The 20,634-nt window shown below is 39.0% G+C and overlaps 2 protein-coding genes and 1 long non-coding RNA gene across 4 annotated transcripts; 1 reads left to right on the top strand and 2 right to left on the bottom strand.

The window, feature by feature from the left end:
- The first annotated feature begins 118 nt into the window (after window positions 1-118).
- On the top strand, window positions 119-2,747 carry nudc (nudC nuclear distribution protein). Of its 2 annotated transcripts, none has more exons than XM_077506367.1 (9): window positions 119-331; window positions 693-770; window positions 845-1,057; window positions 1,141-1,209; window positions 1,358-1,468; window positions 1,549-1,743; window positions 1,821-1,904; window positions 2,329-2,447; window positions 2,514-2,747. In XM_077506367.1, the coding sequence occupies exons 1-9, from the start codon at window positions 257-259 to the stop codon at window positions 2,563-2,565; spliced, it is 996 nt and encodes a 331-aa protein (XP_077362493.1). In that variant the 5' UTR covers window positions 119-256; the 3' UTR covers window positions 2,566-2,747. The 2 variants fall into 2 exon arrangements, with proteins under 2 accessions (XP_077362493.1, XP_077362492.1); XM_077506366.1 differs by having other exon boundaries at window positions 120-331; window positions 1,138-1,209.
- LOC144007086 (uncharacterized) lies at window positions 856-7,011 on the bottom strand. The gene is made up of 3 exons (XR_013280066.1): window positions 6,966-7,011; window positions 6,719-6,790; window positions 856-1,130 (listed from the first exon to the last, which is right to left on the bottom strand). It is a non-coding gene; the product is annotated as an uncharacterized LOC144007086 (long non-coding RNA).
- Window positions 7,012-8,778: 1,767 nt separating this feature from the next.
- tbxta (T-box transcription factor Ta) lies at window positions 8,779-11,783 on the bottom strand. Its single transcript, XM_077506896.1, has 8 exons — window positions 10,986-11,783; window positions 10,627-10,891; window positions 10,419-10,553; window positions 10,279-10,340; window positions 9,836-9,897; window positions 9,575-9,748; window positions 9,371-9,497; window positions 8,779-9,289 (listed from the first exon to the last, which is right to left on the bottom strand). The coding sequence occupies exons 1-8, from the start codon at window positions 11,183-11,185 to the stop codon at window positions 9,025-9,027; spliced, it is 1,290 nt and encodes a 429-aa protein (XP_077363022.1). The 5' UTR covers window positions 11,186-11,783; the 3' UTR covers window positions 8,779-9,024.
- Between the last annotated feature and the right edge of the window lie 8,851 nt (window positions 11,784-20,634).

The raw sequence follows: 20,634 nt of genomic DNA on the forward strand, positions 1-20,634 counted from the left end.
TTTCAATAATTTAATACAAACAACAGTCAAAACGTCACTTCCGTCTCAAACCAAACCCCTCATGCTATTGGTTGCCTCAATTTTCACCTAAAATCCCTCCCTCCGATTGGGTTTCTACCTCACAGGCGGGGCTTGTTTCCAGGAAGTGAGTGTAGCACCGCACAAGTCTAGCCTGCCTCGTTTGTCGCTTGCTGGTAATTGAATCATTCAAGTTTGCGTTTTCCACATTGTTCCATCTTAAATAATCTGAATAATAATGGGCGACGACGAGGAGAAGTTTGACGGGATGCTGATGGTTATGGCGCAGCAGCACGAAGGCGGCGTAAACGAGGTATTGAAGTTGACTCACTGAGATTCGAGCTAACTATGAAGCTAATGTGGTTAGCCGGTAGTTAGGCGGCGCACACCGCCTTGAAATGCACATTTTATGTTATTAAAACCCGCGTCGTCATGTGCAATGTTTTATAAATGAAATTGAGAAGGGAAATTAGTTCAATGTGCGTAATAAAAAAAATAATAAAAAAAAAGACAGGAAATTCGACCAAAAGCCAATTTTGTCAGCCATTTTGATATTCTAGTGAAAAAAAAAAAAAAAAAAAAGTCACCTACCGAGCTTTAGAAAATTCTAGAAGGGAAACAAATGATGCATAACGTCAAGTCATGTTTTTAACAACGTCTTATTCTGTCTCCAGTTAGTAAATACATTTTTCAGTTTCCTGCGACGCAAGACAGATTTTTTCACCGGCGGTGATGCAGGTGCTGCAGAAAAGGTGAGAGCGGTTCACAATGGCTGTCTTGACATGTTCATCACATTTTCATCTGATAATTTCTTTTGCGTTTCTAGCTTGTCAAGGATGCTTTCGCCCAGCACAGCAAGATGGCAAAGGAGGCCCACAAAGAAAAGCTGAAAAAGCAGGAGAAGGAAAAGAAGGAGAAAGCCAAACGGGCCGCCCAGCTAGCCGAGGAGGAAGAGCGCAAGAGGAAGAGCCAGGACGCGCCCAGGATTCAGGAACTTACCGACGAGGAAGCGGAGAAACTTCAGACTGAACTCGACAAGGTACCGGGTTTCTTCCTGTCCTCTTTTGTCATGTGACTTTGTCCGTTGATTATCTTCGCCAACATGCTCTTGCCTTCCAGAAGAAGAAAGAAGAGATGAAGGAAACTGAGAAGGTGGAAAAGCCTGTGGACAAAGAAGACAAGGATAAGGGGGTGAGGATATGAACGTCACATTACAGTATATACATTTTCACATACAGTTTCGAAAGATGTCTCACGAATAATAAACAAGATGGTAATAAGCTCCATTATTTCAAGTTCAACCACAATGTGACACTATTACTTGTTTTTAAACGCGCAGTCTGACTCAGAGGAAGAGGACGAGAAGGACAAAGACAAACTGAAGCCAAACGCAGGAAACGGCGCTGACCTGCCCGACTACAAGTGGACTCAGACGCTGTCCGAATTGGACGTGAGTGTCTCAAGCGAAGCACGCCTTTGCGATGCTCACACGTGGCACGCGGGTCCGAGCACGTGTTCTCCCGCCCGCAGCTGACGGTGCCGTTCGACGTGAAGTTCCGCATCAAGGGCCGAGACGTGGTGGTAGACATCCAGCGGCGCTCCCTCAAGGTGGGCCTGAAAGGACACCCGCCCATCGTGGAGGGGAAGCTCTTCAACGAGGTGAAGGTGGAGGAAAGCTCATGGCTGTTAGATGACGGCAAGGTGGTGGTCGTCCATTTGGAGAAGGTAGGACCACGTTTGTGCCTTTTTTTTTTTTTTTTTTTAATGAAACTTAACGACTGACTGATTGTGTTGAATTACAGATTAACAAAATGGAGTGGTGGAGCAAGGTCGTTGACACAGATCCGGAAATAAATACCAAAAAGATTTGCCCAGAGAACTCAAAGGTGACACTGTTTTTGACAAGTATCTTCCGGTCCTGATTATTGTTAGAGTAATCGGACAACAAATGATTTTGCATTATTAAACGTGGATGTAAGGCGCGGGTATCATTTTTGTCCACTTGGGGTCACTATCATTCTGGATATGGCTTTGAAAAGTCGAGAAAACATTTCAATACTGTTGTCAGATTTGAACAGAAAACAAAGGTTTTAATATTTAAAAATTTGAAGAGAAAAAATTTAGGTGTGAAAATGTATTCAGAATATTTACCATATTTTCCCAGAAAGTTTCTCTTACAATAAACATAACGTTCCCAAATTAAGTCACAATATTATAAGAACAAAAGCCTCAATTTGAAAAGTCATAATATCGCTGGGGGAAAAAATTGCCATATTAAAATGAAACTATCCAAATTTGCCTTGGGAGCAGTTGTCAGACCTGGACGGCGAAACGCGCGGCATGGTGGAGAAGATGATGTACGACCAGCGGCAGAAGTCCATGGGCCTGCCCACGTCCGAAGAGCAGAAGAAGCAAGACATCCTGAAAAAGTATGCTTGCACTTCACCAAACCTCCTCAGGGAGGCGATACTAAATGTGCTGCTCTGCCCTTGCAGGTTCATGGAGCAACATCCAGAGATGGACTTCTCCAAAGCTAAATTCAGCTGAGCTCTGCCGTACGTTTGTGTATATGTGTGAGTGTGTGCGTGTGTGTGTCCACAATGATGCGCCTCAACTCTTTCATGTTTTCATTCACATCCAGGCATCAAATAGTAGCTCTCATCTCTGTTTGCATGGTAGTAAATGTTTTTTTGTTGTTTTTTTTTAATAAATCAAAGCTTTGGGGTCAACTATCTGGTTTGTTATTGATTCACAATCTCCACATGGGGGCACCGTTTGCGCCAAAACTTCAATAGGACAGGGGAATCAAGGGATCTTTTAAAAGACATTATCTGCAAATGCTCTTAATACGTCATAAAAATGAGTAAACAACTGTCAATTTTATTTTATTTTTTTTACTTTTATGAGCACCCTCCAGTCAATGGGTCAAATACGGCATGTTTAATCCGGCCTGCTGCGCATAGTAAAAAGTCAGAGAAACTATAATTGACATTAAAACTTTTGTTGCCATCTTAACCAAGTCCTTTTTTTCCCTTTTGCTAAGCTAAACAGCATTGAAGTGTCTGTCCTTCCCCATTATATGGCACACAAACAAGAGCACGCTTTCCTCCGTTCTCACGCGGTTCCCAAGCCGCCGTGTTTCTCCCAACGACTTCAAAGTCTTGTTTCTCACTCATGCGCCCGCTATCGTGCGGCGCCGCTAAAATGCGACTCTGGCCTCGGCGGCAGTTTGCTTACAGCGGCTGCGAGGGGGCCGACGTGCGTTCGCTTACGCTGGCGAGCGAGTGTTCCTCGTGTGTGGAATTGCGCGCGTGGCTCCAAAACACGCCGCGGACATCTGTGACTTTCGCAATATGATGCCTCGTTATGGACTGGAAGGCCGGAGTGATGTTTGGCAGCGTGTTGAAGATGGCTATGCAAATACACACGTATTGATAGTTTATTTTCGAGCAACCTGAATGTATAATTGTAATGCACCACATAAAATAGCTTACATTAAATTCACACCTTTTACAAACATTTACGTTCCACAAATAAAATCCGCTCAGTTAAATTTAAATTCATAAATAAAAACTATTGAATTAATAATCAAATTAAGTATACCTATTTAACTATTACTATTTTAACTCATGTCAATTAAAACTATACCATATTACATATTGAATTACCTAAGGAAAAATTACACAAATCATTAAATACATGGAATAAAATGAAGCATTACAATTTGTAACACTAATTAAGTAAATAAAGAAAACGATCAATTTCTTGCAATTTTAAGAAAACATGCTACACTGGGATATATGTCTAAAATTATCTGTCATTAATTTTGGGGGAAAATTGTATTTATCAAAAGTATTAGTGGTAGGGCTGCTTGATTATGAAGAAAATATTCATCACAATTGGGATGATCATTTATTTTTTTGGTACAAAACAAAATGTTTAAACGTAAAAAGACAAAATTCTTTGAAACACTAATTATGCAAGTTCCTTTTGGACGAAACTTTTTTTTTATTCAAATTTTAACAATTTAAAAAGGTGCAAATGTATAAATGCAAACAACTCAAAATTAGTATTTTTTTATGATTATGCTGATTTTGTAATTTTAGAGTAATAATTCAAATGAATTGAATTTTGATTAATTGCACAGCCCTAATTAGTGGCATTGGTGACATCTGAAAAGTTCAGTACTTGTACTGGTATGCGTTTGAAAAAAGTGGTGAAGAACCTCCCTAATTTAAATAATTGAATATACAAAAAAAAAAACAAAAAAAAAAACATGGAGATTTAATCAATTCCGATGTAACATTATATTTTTTAACACTGGAAAAACACTGCTACATTTAAATGATTGCATTAATAATCAAATAATATTTTTAAAAATAATGGTGTAGTTTCACACTGCTGCAGTAGTTTCACACTGCTGCAGTTTTATAAACTGTAAAATCTCTTCTTTTCTTTTTTTTGGGCAAAGGAAGCCATTTTGATCATTCTTGATCTATAACAGACAAGTGTGCCTAAAGTTTTGTCTGGTAAGTGCATCCACACAATGGGATCACATGACACCTATTGTGCAATAGGCTTGACTGCTTCTGAACATTCTCATATTCATGCCATACGGAGTGGCCATCAGTAGCCACACTAAAAAAAATAAAAAAAAAGGGTGCTGCAGGGGCCTGATGGTGGTAAAGAGAAGGGCAGGGGAGGGTTCTGTTTGAGGGCACGGAGGAGGTCTCTCCCAGTCTACTCAGCTGAGAGCAATGTCTCACCAAGGTAGCAGAATTTGTTCATTAACGAACACACACAGACATCAGAGGGACAGGCCCAAAGAAGTTCAGCAAACAACTCCCCGCCCGCCCACAGCTCCTCAGACTATTCCAGACTCCATGGCTTTTTTTTTTTTTTTTTTGTGCCAGCAGACCCTCGTAAATCTCCCACTGTGGCACCAGGGCAATGTGACCCGCCGTCATGATGGAAATGCAACAGCAGATTTTGACTTATTTGACTCTTGTCTGCTTTTGTTTTTTTTTTTAAATAATTATCACTAATTTATTTATTTCATAAGACAAATAACATTTACAACATTTACTGTACGCAATATTGTACTTTGTAAAAAAATAATAATAAAAAAAATAAAAATTGTGCATCATGATTTCATCATTTCAAAGTGTCTTATCCACACTTTGGCCACCAGGGGGCAGTGTACATATAAATTGCAATACAAGTCATTTTTTCCATGGGATAAAGAATATATGCATGCGTGTGAGTAGCGTTATCATATCCGCATCCAAATATCTCTTGCTTAAAGGGTACAAAACTACTACAACATCAATGCTAGTTTTGTTAGCCCATCAATAGCATTTGGCATAGTGCGTTAGCGTTAAGCTAACAGACTTTAGAAAGGTAACTTGATGTGGTGACAAACATGACCATTAGGGGTGTGAATTGCCTAGTACCTGACGATTCGATTCGTATCACGATTCACAGGTCACGATTCGATTCAATACCGACTAATCCCGATACGAATTTATAAGTCGATTGTTGCGATTTTTTTCATTCAAATTTAGAAAATACTAATCAGTAAGCTTGTAGAGTGTAAGATTTATATGAAAATGTATTATTTATCTGAAATTTCAGTATTATAGAGGTTGTAATCTGTTTCATGTTTGAACAGCATTAAAATAAAATATTAAGGCTTAATGTTCCGTTCATATAACATTCTTCCATGCTCAAGGTGTGAATCCTAAAAAAAAAAAAAAAAAAAAAAAAAAAAAAAAAAAAAAAAAAAAAAAAAAAAAAAATCGATTCTGCCAATTATTGAATCGATTCGAGAATCGCGCGATGTAGTATCGCGATATATCGCCGAATCGATTTTTTTTTAACACCCCTAATGACCATGGATGCTAATACAGTAAACTATTTATTTTTTTCCCCCTTGCAGTGATCCATCCTTAACGTGCTTATATTGGGCCTCCACACATGGGTGTCAGGCACACTTTGTTAAAGCGTATATTTGGAACATACACACTTCCAAGTCAAACTCCCAACTGACAATTAGGGAAGACCAACACAGTTCTGAGGAGATAGGCTCTTTTTTTTTTTTTTTTTTTTTAAAGGGACAAAGGCCTCAATTAAAAACACACACAAACACACTCCTAGGACTTAACTGCAGATGGATCTTTACAACGCCAGCCTGAGCAAAGAGCAACAGCAAACATCCTCCCCACAAAATCAGGACAAGCGCTCTTCAACATCAACACACAAAATGAAGTTAAATGAAAGTAAAGCTCTCAGTAAGTGTTGATTTTCTAAAAGAGATGTTTGCCATCAGTCAATGGGCAGCGGTTAGGTTCCACATTTTGAGTTACTCAAATATATAATCTGTATAGTATGTTTTGGTTTATTGGTAGGTATTTTTTGTGTGTTTAACTTTACATTTCATTATGTCACAGTGGATTAAATAACTGAAAGATTTCTTCATCACCGTTTATATTCCTATTTTGGAATGGCAAAATGTCTTATTTGTCCCATCCCGTTCAATAAATGGATGAGCATCGTTAGCCTAAAAGCACAAAGGCCTAGGGCATTTTATCAATAAAACAATACCGACATATTTACTATAAAATATTTGCTTGTGTAGACACAAATACTTTGTTTTGGCACCCAGGTCACCAAAAGGCCACACCAGGCATAAGCAACTTACCGTAAATGATGGAGGGGGCCACAATTTATCGCTGGCACTAATGGAGGCTGGCTGCATGTAACCGCACACTTCCTAAACAGATGTATGACAAAAAATACAATTTTTGATAAGGACAAAATATATGCATATGTTGTCTATTCATCAAGCCGACGTACACAATAGTATCTTTATACTTACTCAAAGATTTTACTATGATACAAACAATATCATGCGAATCACTAAATGAATGGGTAATTAATTGGCTCACCTGTGTGAAGAGTCCGTCACAGCGGCCGCTTGTCCAAATAAGCAACAACATGCGTTTGAAACACTATTAAGCGTTGAATATACCCATATTTTTTTAGGACACAAATTTACTAAATCCTCACGCACTTTAAACGAACTTTTAACACTGTAGGGGAAAAAAAATAAATCACTGCTGTAAAAGTTACTTTTGAAATCGACTGCATGGCGTCGCTGACACATCTTCTTCACTATTCCAGCCGTGGGGTTTGAGGCGCTTTTGAGCTTACGTTTGCCCTCCTGTGGCTAATATTGGTATTACATCTGTCATTGGCTCGGCTCCACTCGGAACCGATTTTATAATCATAAATTATTCCAGGGCCAGTTCGATTGCGGGTGAGGGCCACATGCGGCCCATGGGCCGCCAGTTGTCTAACATTGTGCCATGCTCGCCCCCTCCAAACCACTTGGCCTCCCCCTGCCAGCTGCAGGTCACATTGCTGCTTCACTACTGTTTGCCTGTGGCCCTGTGACCCTCCAGCCTTCATTTGCACCTGGGTGAGGACCACTCCATCATTTGCCCCCCCCCTCTTCGCACCCGTGACATCATACAGCTTCCTCAGGTATGCACCGAACTACTCACAGACGAGTCATAGCAGCTTCTGTCAGTCAGTCTTCACGTATTTGTCACTGCAGCTATTTAATGTATAAATCAGGACTTTTTAATTAAATTAGCTTTTGTGTTGTACCTCATGAGATTGTTGGGGTGGAACTAATAATGTTGTGACCAATGAGATACGTCCTATTGATATTTTACTGTAAATTATCTGCGATATTCAATCATTTGTAATATTACTATATATAACTCACAAAATCCACGATCGGGTGTTATAAAATGGCTGCCATCGTGTGTTTATTATGTGAGTATGTTGGAATTAAAGATGTGTATTTTTAGTTTTTGTTTTTTTTTAGTTTTTACCTGAAATCTTATTTAGAAAGTTGCTTTTTTTTTAATTAGTATTTTTATTTTTTATAGACCACATAGATTATAGACCACTTTTGCTCATCCCAGCACCTTGAAGCGCTTTAGTGCACTCTCTTTTGATTTCAATTCAAATGTGAACATAATAAACAGAATTTAAAAATGTCTCAACATGGTCTTTTAAAGCTGTACTGCACTTAAAAAATTTATTAAAGACCACCTGTCAAAGTGAGTTCTTTAATGCATACACTTTTGATTTTTTGTAGTGAACTTGAGTAACCATTTTGATATTGTTTCTTGGGACACTTTCCAAAGCTACACCGGTGAACACGTGTTGGGATCGCCTTAAAGCATCCTAATATTGTGAAGGTTAAAACCAAAATGCTCAACATATGTATGAGACCACCTGTCATAAAAACTGAACTTTAATGCAGACTCTTCCAACTTGACAATGTACTGTTTTGGACTTATAGCTTAACAAAATAGAGAGTTGACTTCATAAAGCTACAATAGATCAAATGAGAGCATCCCAGCAACGTAAAGTGCTTGACTGTGCACTCTTTACAAGCTATCTTAACAAAGTAGGCTTCTTTTTTTTTTTTTTTTTTAAAGCTACAATGTTACAAAGGTATTAACCAAATGTCATAAAGACTGTGCTTTAATGCAGACTCTTTCAATTACAGTGATGTCATCAATTGACCATTTTTAAATTGCATCTTCAAAAAAAAAAAAAAGGAAAAAAAAAAGATTCTTTTTATAGTTAGTTACATTACTCAACAAATTTAATGCTTTAATGCAGACTATTTCGAATTTTAGTCAACCCGTTTAACTGCTATTAAAATGACAATGAAAGACATTTTGGAGTAAACAGTGTTTTTAATTTATTATTAAATGACATAAATAACAACTCACAGTGAGTCCAAATACAAATAGTTATGTACATGTGTGTGTGTGGGGGGGGCATGACCCCCTCCCCTCACGTGGAAGGCACTTAAATCCAAAAAGGCACGTTTACATGGAACATCACGGCGCATTAATTTAGTCTTATGTACAACGATATACACTTGGATGTTAGCGGGAAACAAAAAAAACAATTGCATAATCAGTAGCTTTGCGCCACGGGCGCCCACGAAGCCGTCAGCCGGGCGATGGAGCTCTCAAACTGCGCGTCGCCCACCCCCACGCCCACCTCGCCCAGCCCCGGGTCGTACATGGAGGACGGCGACGAGACGGGCAGCGAGGACGTCAGGCCCGTGTAGGAGGATCCCCTCAGGAACTGCGAGGTCAAACCGCCCGGGATGGAGCCCGACGCCGAGCCCGACGGGGTGAGGGTGGTGCCCGCCACCGACCACAAACTCGGGTACTGACTAGTAGCAGAAATTTGCAACTTATTTTGGTGATCTTGTACAAAAAAAAAAAAAAAAGTTTAATGGTGGGTTAGAGCTCACCTGGAGTTGGACGTGGAGTTGGTAGTGTGAGACAGGGTGCCCATGCCTGTTGAGTTTGGGATCTGGAGGGCAGACCAGCTGTCGTGGGTTGCCGCCAGGGTACCAGAAGTGTTGTCCATGTAGTTGTCTGTATGGGGAGAAAGAAGCAAAAACTCGAGTCGACCAGCTTGCATTTTCAATACAAGTAGGAAAATGCGACCTTACTGGTAGTGGAGGCGCGGTGCGGGTAGTGGCTGGGGTACGGGCTAGCCCGGTGGCTCCTCAGGCCGGAGTAGCGCTCGCAGTATGAGCCCGACGAGTGGCCCGCCGTGCCGCTGAACTGCGGCGGGCTGCTGCTGGGGCAGATGGGACTCTGGCTCGGAAGGAACCAACCGCCCACTGTCGGATTAAAACGTTGAGTAGGTACAGTGTTGAGGGCTTTTTTGGAGGGGAGATTTTTTTTTTTTTTAAATTCAGGAAACTCACGTTGGGAGTAGCCCGACTGCTGGCTGTCCACACTGTGGTCGGGTATGTCCTTGTGATCACTCCTGGAATACAGAAGACCATTTTATTGAATAATGCAGTGGTTCAGCATAGCAGAAAGAAAGCGTTTCCCCAAGTTTGTCAAATATTTGACGCTGGAAAAATTGGGGCTGTGTAGTTGAACAGTGACCACAATAGAATGGCAATACAGGTTCATTGTACGTGCTGCCATCTAGTGGTTTAAGAATAAAGATGAAACTGTAGCGTTGGAGAAATAATCAGGCCGAATGTGGAGTTAACAACTCTTTCTAATGAACAATATTCAAGTTACTCGTGGCCATAACAACAGCCCAGAACAACCGTACTGTGATGCCTTCACGATCCGTCCAGACCATCGGAAACTACCCAACCTGCGACCCACCCACTCAAGTTTCTCCAGGTCTTACCTTTCTTTGGCGTCCAGAAAGGCCTTGGCGAACGGGTTGTGCTTTATTTTCAGGGCTGTAATCTGTCAAAAACATTTTTTTAAAGCATTGTTCTTCCTTCAAAACTCCCAATTTTTCATCAGGCATTACTTCGATCAGACCTCTTCATTCTGGTATGCGGTGACGGCGATGAACTGCGTCTCTGGGAAAGACTGGCTGCTGATCATCTTCTGGATGCCTCCCACCTTCACGATATGTATCCTGGGTTCGTATTTGTGTAAGGAGTTGAGCATAATCTGCCAAAAAACAACAAGTGTTCAAATCACAACCATGCACACAAACCGCTCGCGTTGTCGCATTTCTCCGTACCTGTCCACCTCCGTTGAGCTTGTTTGACAGCTTGACTTTGCTGAAGGACACGGGCGCCTTCATCCAGTGCGCCCCGAAGTTGGGCGAGTCCGGGTGGATGTACACGCAGCTGGGGCTCTGCGGCTCCGGTTTGCCGCCGGGCACCCACTCGCCGTTCACGTACTTCCAGCGGTTGTTGTCCGCCGCCACGAAGTCCAGCAGAACCGAGTACATGGCGTTGGGGTCCAGGCCGCTCACGCTGGCCCTGAGCACCGGGAACATGCGCCTGCGTGGGAAACCGAAACGGCTTGACGCGTAAATTTAACGTCATCAACTGTGGGGGGGAAAAAAATGAGCACGAGCGTAAAACTGGGCCCTACCGTCCCGTTTTGGTGACAATCATCTCGTTGGTCAACTCTTTGAACTTGCTCCACAAGTCGGCATCCTCCAGCGACAGTTTAATATCCCTCTCGGACGCGTCGCCCTTCTCGCTGCCCTTTTGGAACTCGCTCTCCACGGCGCTCAGGAGGTGCTCCAGCCGCTGGTCCGGGTTCGAGGACGACGACGAGGACGAGCTCATATTTCCGTTTGAATGACACACACTCGCGCACAGAAGCTGCTTTGGACTGAGTGCACACACGCGCAAGGCCCCATGATTTTAAGCGCACCCGGGGACTGCGTATGGGCGGCAGGGGGCGTGGTTTAGGGCGCGCCCACTTCGGCCTCCCGACTGTCTCCAAATTCGCTTTTACGCCGACACATTTCTCCAATTTAATACCTCTGTTTCATAATAATCCCCGTACCGAAGTCCATTGAGTAAAAATGCACATTTTACGCACGGGGTTAACGTAAGGATTTGCGGTTTAACGGCAGAAATGCGTGTGAATCTTGCATTATTTAGTGCAGCAAGCATGGCCGACACGTGAAACAAAGGAAGGGAAGCGAGCCGAGAGAGTGTTGCCTTTGAACTCGGTTGTATATTTGCAAATAGTGCTAATCTTTTGTTGTCTCAAATCCACATGGGAGAGAAATAAGGGGGAAGGGGGGGGGCTGTGTTTACTGAACTCGGGCCATTAGTGCTTCGGCCTGCAAGGCCTGCAAGTGATGCCGACATTTGCATAATGGGCCCACATGTGTGCATCCTGCCTCACTCAATATGCAATATTACATTATTATTAGGAAACATCAAAATATATTTAAAAAAAAATGCAAAAGTGTATTTCAGGCATGAACATTATTAAAGCAAAAAGTCCACCCACCCCCCAACACCAGTAGCCAATATTTTATTTTGTCCTGCATTGTAAAACTACAACATTTATAATAAACAGAAATCCATTTATTTGGCATTAAATAGTGTATAAGCTAATAAAATGCTGATATTTTTCTAAATGTGAGTTTCTGTTATTAAATTTCATTTAGGCCTAATTTGCAACACTAATTTTGGGCAAAGCATATCTAAATATGACACCAAACAGCATCTTCTTGAAATTAGTTATATAATGTCAAATTATAAAAACAAGCATGTGACAGTATTTTGACTATTTTCATTTTTGGAGATGAGCAGTCAATCTTTCCAGTCTTTTTTTTTTTTTTTTTTTTTTTTTAAATGATATAATTATTGACAAAATACTTTTATTTTATTAGTATTTTACTTAAATGTGCGTGTGTCCCTTGAAAGGTGTAAATCTAAGTTACTGTTATTGTTATTATTATTATAAACTTGCCTTGCCTATTATTATTATTATTATTATTATTATTATGTCAAACATTTTCATAAACAAACAACCCCTAAATGTATCAAGTTTCCTACAGTGAAAACTAAATACATAATTTAAGTTTAATTAAATTTAAAAATATGTATATATTGGAATCTTTTGTGTATTTGTTTTACAAAGAAATAAAACATGTAAAAGAAAAAATATTAAAATTAGATTTTTTTTAGCATATATAAATAGGCTGTAGTGTTTATCATATACTGATGCATCTCAATAAATTAAAATATCATTGAAAAGTTTGCAATTTCAAGTCAAAAGTGAATCTAATATCTTAGAATAATTATAAGTAAGAAAATACTTCTCAAAAGGCCTGTCTAATTTTTATATGAAATATTTTTGACTGTTTATTGAGTGTGCATGTGTGTTGTAAATGAAACAACAGGCTGACGAAATACCCACAGTATGCACTTAAATAAAGTAATGATGTGGCAACATGCATGTATGTAAAAATACATAAAAAAAGAAAAAAAAAAAAAGAAGTTATATTCCAATGTGGAAAGCGCCCCCCAAAACAACACTACATTCATTTCGACAACCCTTGCTATAAATAAATGGCGCTCAGTAAGCCACGCCCCTTCAAGGCACACGTCCAACAGAATTCTTTAACAACTTCACTTATTTAGACTCTCTTCATTTGTTTCATGTTTCTAAATAAAGTGCTAGCTTGAAAAAAAGTCAGCAAAAGCGTCCGACGGTTTCTGGCATTTCACTTGATTCCAAATGAATTGATCAGTCAAAGTGCCACTGTTTATTTCCCCATTCTGTGATGATGCTTAGCTAATAATGTAGCGTTTCAACGGCGGTCTTCCTGCCTCCGCTCTCATGTACTTGGAATTGAGTTGAGGGGGCTGTGTAGCGCGACTGCCGCTTTACTGCGCCACTTCCTCCACTTCTACGGAGGCCGTAAATGTAAAGGGGACCTCTCACACCTTTGCATCCCGTATCCTCTTTTTTTTTTTTTTTTTTTTTTTTTTTAGCCCCCCCCCAAAGCCCCTTAAAATCCTCCACTGTGACTGCTTATTTTTATTTTGGTGGCTTCACAGGAAGGACGTGTTAAAGTATCATATAGGAACACCCACATACAAACTTTCCGGAAGCAAGTCATATACGTCAAGGTTGAGTCACATGTTGCCATGGCAACAAAACAACGTCCTGGCCGATGACGCTGGGACCAGCTCCAAATTCTGACCTGAGAGCCCCGTACAGGTTATGATAATGTTTTGCATTCTTAAGCGCAATAGTCCAACGTTTTACAAGTACCACATAAAAAAATATGGCAAAGTTATGTGTCTGAATCTGAATTCTTAAAAAAAATAAAAATAAATTACAGGTTACGTGGAGCGCTATATCAGATTTCCCCTCCACATATACACAACACATTTTCCCCTGTTTGTAATTCATGTGAAATGCTGCCATTTACACATAGAGATATGATTGTTACCCCCAAAACATATGCAGGTTACGTGTAGTACTACACTACAAGTTTTCTCTTCCCACAAACATAGCATTATGGTCCCCCCTCCCCCAAAAAAAGTTTATATGAAATGCGACATGGAGGCAATCCTTTCACACAGAGGCACGATTAGTGAAAATAGATATGCAGGCTATGTGTAGTGCTCCAACAGGTTTTCCGTTCTCACACACAAAATATTAGGGTCCCCACCCTGTCAAAAAAGTTAGACATTTTGTGTCAAATGCTAAATTCATTTCACATATAGAGGTAAGATTGTTACCCTCAAAACATATGCAGGCTATGTGTAATGCTATTATTCCAAAAGAAAGGTTACGTGAAATGGTACATCAGATTTGCCCTTCGCGCGCACAAAACATTAGGAAGCCCCCCCACCCCCCAAAAAGAAGTTTGTTCGCCGGAGGTTAACCTTTCGCACATACAAATAGGATTGTTATTCCCAAAAGTTATTCAAGTTACGTGAAACGCTACATCACGTATTCTCTTCAGAGACACACGACTTCAGCAGCAAAAAGAAGAAAAAAAAAGTCAGGCACTTTGCATAAAATGCTAGTTGGAGGTTTTCCTTTCACACATCGAGGCAGGATTATTGCATCAAAAGAAAGGTTATGTGAAATGGTACATCAGGTTTGCCCTTCACACATATAAAACATTAGGAACCCCCCCCAAAAAAAGCCTGTTTTTAAATGCTAGCCGGAGGCTATAACCTTTCACACATACACGTAGGATTGTTATTCCCAAAAGTTATTCAAGTTACGTGAAACGCTACATCACGTATTCTCTTCAGAGACACACGACTTCGGCGGCAAAAAGAAGGGGGGGGGGGGGGGGAAGTCAGGCACTTTGCATAAAATGCCAGTTGGATGTTTTACTTTCACACGTATTTCACACATTGTTATCCCAAAAGATATTAAGATTACGTTTTCCTTTCCCACTCACATAATATTAGACAACATGTTTACGTAAAAATATAACCTGGATGTTTTCCCGTCACACATATTTGATTGCAGCTATGATTGTCCTCCCCCAAAAAGCATTTGGTTGAAGTGAAATACTACCTGGAGGTTTTCCCTTCACGGATGTAGTTAGTGTGCGGCACTGCAAGGGTTAACGCGATGGCGTGGTGGCTCTTCGGGCAAGCAGCGCAGCGCAGCGTCACCTGGGTGCGAAATATTGCAGAGGTCTGGTGCTTGACAAAGAGACACTCATAAGCATGCATATTTTCCAGAGGACTCCGCTGGCCGGCCTAAATAAATCAGCAGGATGAGTCAGGACCCTCAAGACGGACAACAGGTACAAAAACACTCGGCGGGCACAAAAGACGCTCGCCGCGCAAAACAAGCTCGTTTTTAGGACCATTTGATAACATCCAAATTATTTAGCGGACATTATTTGGTTTGTTTGTCAGCGTGTTGACGTCGTTTTGTCTTTTGTTAATATGTTGCTTCCAGGGCCGTAGCTATTTTATTTTTTATTTTTTTAACTGAAACACCCCATTTTAAAATTTAGTGTTTAATTTCTGAAACCTCATAATTATTGTCATCATCATTACAAAGTTGAGTTATTGTGAAAATCCTGCCCAAGCTACTATATATAGTCATATTAATACTACTTTTTTGTAAAATGAAAAGAGTTCTAGTTGTGTCTTAAATACAACAAAAAAAATATTAAAATTGTGTATTTTACATTTAATTAAAAATGTAAATACAAATACCAACATTAGCAGTTTTCTATTATTTTTATTGCATTAAATACAAGAAAATGTGAGCAAAATGTCGTGTTTTATTAAGTATTAAATCCAATCAAAATGTTAGCAAAATGTTTACGATTTCACTTTTAACAACAGGAGGATGTTAGCAAAATGGGATTTTGCAACATTTTGGACAAAATGAATAAAATGTCGGTTATTAAAATTTAAATCTAAGTTAAATACAACACATATTTTACCCAAATGTTTTATTTTGTTATTTGTATTTTTTTTTTTAACATTTATTACACCCAATCAAAATGTTAGCAAAATATTTTTTCGTTTTTTTAGACAATAACAACAACAAAATGCGGGCAGAAAGTGCTATTTTAAAAAAGAAAAAAAATTTAAAATGTAAAAAATTAAGTTAATTTTGTTGTTTATTTTATGAGTAGTTTTATTAGTGCATTAAATTGATGGTGGAAACGAATATAATAATATAAATTATATTTCAAATTGAAAACATTTGAAAATATTTCAAATACAAATAAAATACACAATATTTTGCAATTTTTTTCTCAATAATATCTATCTATAAGATCTAATATCTGATATCATTGTTTACTGTGATAGTAAAGGAGCCAAAAAGGAAACACTTTGTGGTCACTTCCTCAACAACACTCATGCGGATTGAGCCCCCCAAGCTTTTCGTCTGTCGCTTTTGCGTTTCCACTTCAAGTTCAGGAAATCTAAACTCAACTCTTCTTATCACTCGACCTCTTTGAAAGGGATAAAAAGAATTAGTGGGGCCAGTAATTAGCCTCCCGCCAACCAGCGCCGGCCCACATCTCAAGGTCCCCGTGGTGGGACCCTCGGGACCTTTGGCATGCTAATGAACGCTGCCCTCTGCTTTTTTTTTTTTTTTTTTTTGACACTGCTGAGAAAAAAAAAAAAAGTCTAATGTCAAAGTATTGACAACAATTTTAATTTGTATTAACACTTTCTTGTTATGTCACAGGTCAAATTAGCCCAAAGTACAAAAATCAATAAGTACTATTTTAAATAGGATAACCTTATTATTATTATTATTATTATTATTATTGTTATTATTATTATTTAAATTAATAATTTTTATAACTAAAACTGGGTCACAATTTTTGGCTTACCAAAGAAACTAATAAGTTAAACTATAACTATTTTTATTTAAAAAAAAAATTATATGTATATATATATATATATATATATATATATATATATATATGTAATTAAGGTCGCAACTGGAGAGTTGAAGATTTTTTTTAGTTGGTACTTAAACCGCTGCATTAACAAAGTAATATCATTATGTAAGTATATGTATATTTTTCATGCCACTTTTATAGGTGTGTTTTGACCTCCATTATTTCCCCCTGTTGCTGTTGCCTGATGTAAATATGAGCAGCTGAAGTCAGCAGACACCAGTGTGTGAGAAAACACAGTTAAACCCCCCCCCCCCATCTGTGTGTGCACACACAAACACACACATCTGCAGCCACGCACGGTGAGATCACACTTCGGGGGCCCGCATGACGCAAGGGTCCAAAGATGACATGGGCAAATATTAGCAGATATTAATCACGAGTATAGACTTTCATATCATCTCACAAGTGGGAGTGTGGTTGGATTGGACGAGGGGGGGGGGGAAGTTGGGGGGGGGGGGGGGGGGGGGGGATCAAAAGGCCACTTTGCACTGACAAACAGTAAGTGTTAAAGGATAGCATGACGAAGGCGCTGCCGGCCGACGTTATTTACTCACAGGACGTGTGACTTGAGAGCCGTCACCTCCAGCAGCATTTCCTCGCCTCTGCAAATGCACAATTAAAATGAGATGTTCACGCAACACGCCGCTGCCTCAACACGCCTTCGGACAATGAGTTGGAACCGGGAACCCGGAACACTTTCCGCTCCCCTACAGTCTTCACATTTGATTTTGACTCACTGAGAAGCCATAAAAAGAATCAAATGAATAGCGGCTTCAAACAAACAAAAAAATGGCTGACTTCCTGTTTCAATGAATGTATTGGTCCATGACACTTTTTTTTTTTTTAAATACGTCCTCTTCTCTCATGATAAGAAATTTCACCCAATTTAGTGTTGCTCGGTCAAACTTTCTGAAATTCCTCAAAATACTCAGATGTTTTCTTACCTGATTGGCTTCAAAACCAAAATGGGCGACTCCCTGTAAAAAACAAAACAAAACTGTAATATAACAGAATTTTACTTTTTATCTTAGTTTTTATTTTAAATATATAATTTAATTTACAAAAATAAACTCCAATTTTACATGTCAAATATTAAATATCATGAAAAACACACATTTCTGTTCTTTTACCAAAAACATGATTAAAAATACATATATTAATTGTTAAAACATGTTCACAAATGTATCATAAATATTTGTCAGTTATTTAATGGAATAAAATGTAAAAATTTCAGCAGTAAAAGTTGTCTATAATTAATGTGGTCATGTCATTATTTTTCATGTACAATTAATACATTTAAAAAGTAATTTTTCTACTTGCTGTCGACTGAAAGGTAATGACCAATCATGGCTCAGTTTGCTGACCAAACCCACAAAACAGGTGAGTCATGATTGGCCGTTACCTACTTCCTCAGCACAGGTGATATCATCAGTTGACAGCAAGTAGAAAAATTACTTCTTAACGTTATTAATTGTATATGAAAAATAATAAACTTACCATATTCATTCTAGACAAAATATTAACTTTACACTGCTGAAAATTGTTCAATGAGTCAAGAATCCCTTTAAAACCCTAAAAATATATATATATATATATATATATATATATATATATATATATATATATATATATATATATATTTACTGAGAAATTAACAGTAAAAACTTTTTGTGAATTTTTAAGTGAAAATAAATACAATTTCTGTAATGTCCCCGAACCAAGGACATTTACTGTAATAATATTAATTCATTGTACTAACATTTATTTTGAAAGGACATCTAATGAGATATAGGGAAATGGGAACACTTGAGCGGGTAAATAATACGCAAAGCACTATCAAGTATCGTCGAAATGTAAAGCGGTTTGGAGATGGAAAAAAATGCTATAATCTGTAAATGAATTTCCCCAACAATAAACTGCTGCAATTTTAAACCCAACATCCAATTTTTCAACAGTTATTGGCCATGCTTTGAAAGATTAATCACATTGTTTGTTTGTTTTTTTCATATACTGTTATATTACATACAATTTTGTTAAAATTACAGTTAAAAATGAATTAATTATGGGTGAAAAAAAAAAAAGTTATTTCACAGTATTTTTCTGGCACCCCAGCGGTCGGAAAATTACTGGTTTCTTTTTTTATTTATTTATTTTTTGTACATGTCGTGTCTCGTGAGGCTTTTTCCGTGCATGCTCCTCCTAACAGCAAAGACACGTCCACCAAATTTTGCATGATGAAGTGCAACTGATGGCGGAGGCAGTCGCGTCTGCCAGGGCCGTAGCAAGGAGGATTTGGGATGTTTGTGGCTGAGCGAGGGAGGGGCGGCCTGCACGGCACACCGTAAAGTCCAGGAGGTAAACAAAGGGGGCCGGCCCGCTTTTACTGCCTTCCCACGCCAGCTGATTGAAAAGTGTTACCTGGAATATGGCGAGCGATCCCCTGCCCCCCCCCAGCCAATGTGAATGCAGGCACAGGGTCCCAGGTGTACAAACAGCAAACAGTGGGGGCACATCAAAGGCTCTCATTAAAAGACAATAGATGCATCCAAGACCCCCCCTTGCCCCCCAACAGGCCCACCATCCCCATGTATTGCCCCCTTCTGTTCAAGTCCATGCAATTAGAAGGTGTGCATCAAGCGAGTAGCATAAAACAAACCCTTTCAACGGAATCATATTTGTCTTCCCAAATTGAAACCTTATGACTTCTCCCAGCCAATCAGTTACGTAAGGGTACTATGATGATTATGATGAACTAATTATCCATTATTATTATTATTATTATTATTATTAATAGTATTATTTTAGCCAATTCGACAGTCAGTGTAGTAAATGTAACTTTAGCAAAAATGTAATATTGCCTTTAGAGCTAGTTATAATTTTTGACTAGCCGTAATATTAATTTTATATTTTTTGGGCGGAATTGAAATTTTGATTTTTCTCCCCCAAATAAATAAATAAATAAATAAATAAATAGATAAATAAAAGCTGAATAATTGTGACAATATTTTATCATTATTTATTTATATATTATTAATTATATATTTATTTATTAATTCTATGCATTATTATTATTATTATTTATATTATTATTTTGCCAGAAAAATTCTGTGACCTTAGCAAATTTAGCATCCAATGAACTGAAGTTAATATAAATTACTACTCATTTTTAAATTGTATAATTTTATATTGACCAGTATTGATCACGGCCTAATTATCATTGAGTTATATATTTAACTTTTAAGTTCAATACACTCCTGTTATTGGTGATGACGGTTACTTGGTGAGTATTAGTACGTATTTTTTTTTAATGTTCTATTTAGTGTAAAAAGTTTGAGAATCGCAGGTATAGATTATAGAAATGACACTATTAATAAAATGGAAGTGTTTTGACGTTGCTTTTGTTGACATTCTGACTCCCATATTATTTTTTTTTTATGTTAAACTGTTTTTGTTGTGGCGATCCGGCCACCGTGCCCTCCATCCGTCCGTCCGTCCCGGGAAGAGGACGACGTGGCGTTCTGCGCAGACGCGCCAGCAGCCGCACACGGCTTTGATGGAGGGACGCCTCTTTGTAGTGGAGGCCTGGAGATGGCTTGTTAGTCAGTAAAACTTCGAGCCTTAAATGGCCTCCTCTAACAGGAAGCAGTTTACACGGTGACGCTCAACCTGCCCGCGGCCCTCTATTGTCCCCCCCCACACACCCTACCCGAGGGACCCCGCGTCCTCACTTCATTAGCATTTCCATAAGAAAGGAGAAGTAATTGCCCCTTTTCTTCTGCTGGCCCTTCATCTCGGACTGGCTCCTCACACCGCTTCCTTTTTCCTTTCAAGCAGCCACTCACACTCTGGGCAGTCAAG

Source organism: Festucalex cinctus, chromosome 19 (assembly GCF_051991245.1).
Source record: "Festucalex cinctus isolate MCC-2025b chromosome 19, RoL_Fcin_1.0, whole genome shotgun sequence".
NCBI lineage: Eukaryota > Metazoa > Chordata > Actinopteri > Syngnathiformes > Syngnathidae > Festucalex > Festucalex cinctus.

Coding starts and splice junctions, on each gene's coding strand:
- nudc (XM_077506366.1), top strand. CDS start 257: ATGGGCGACGACGAGGAGAAGTTTGACGGGATGCTGATGGTTATGGCG. Junction 1,905..2,328: donor TTTGCCCAGAGAACTCAAAG/GTGACACTGTTT, acceptor CCTTGGGAGCAG/TTGTCAGACCTGGACGGCGA. Junction 2,448..2,513: donor AAGCAAGACATCCTGAAAAA/GTATGCTTGCAC, acceptor CTGCCCTTGCAG/GTTCATGGAGCAACATCCAG.
- tbxta (XM_077506896.1), bottom strand. CDS start 11,185: ATGAGCTCGTCCTCGTCGTCGTCCTCGAACCCGGACCAGCGGCTGGAG. Junction 10,554..10,626: donor AGCTCAACGGAGGTGGACAG/GTACGGAGAAAT, acceptor GTTTTTTGGCAG/ATTATGCTCAACTCCTTACA. Junction 10,341..10,418: donor CCGCATACCAGAATGAAGAG/GTCTGATCGAAG, acceptor TGTTTTTGACAG/ATTACAGCCCTGAAAATAAA.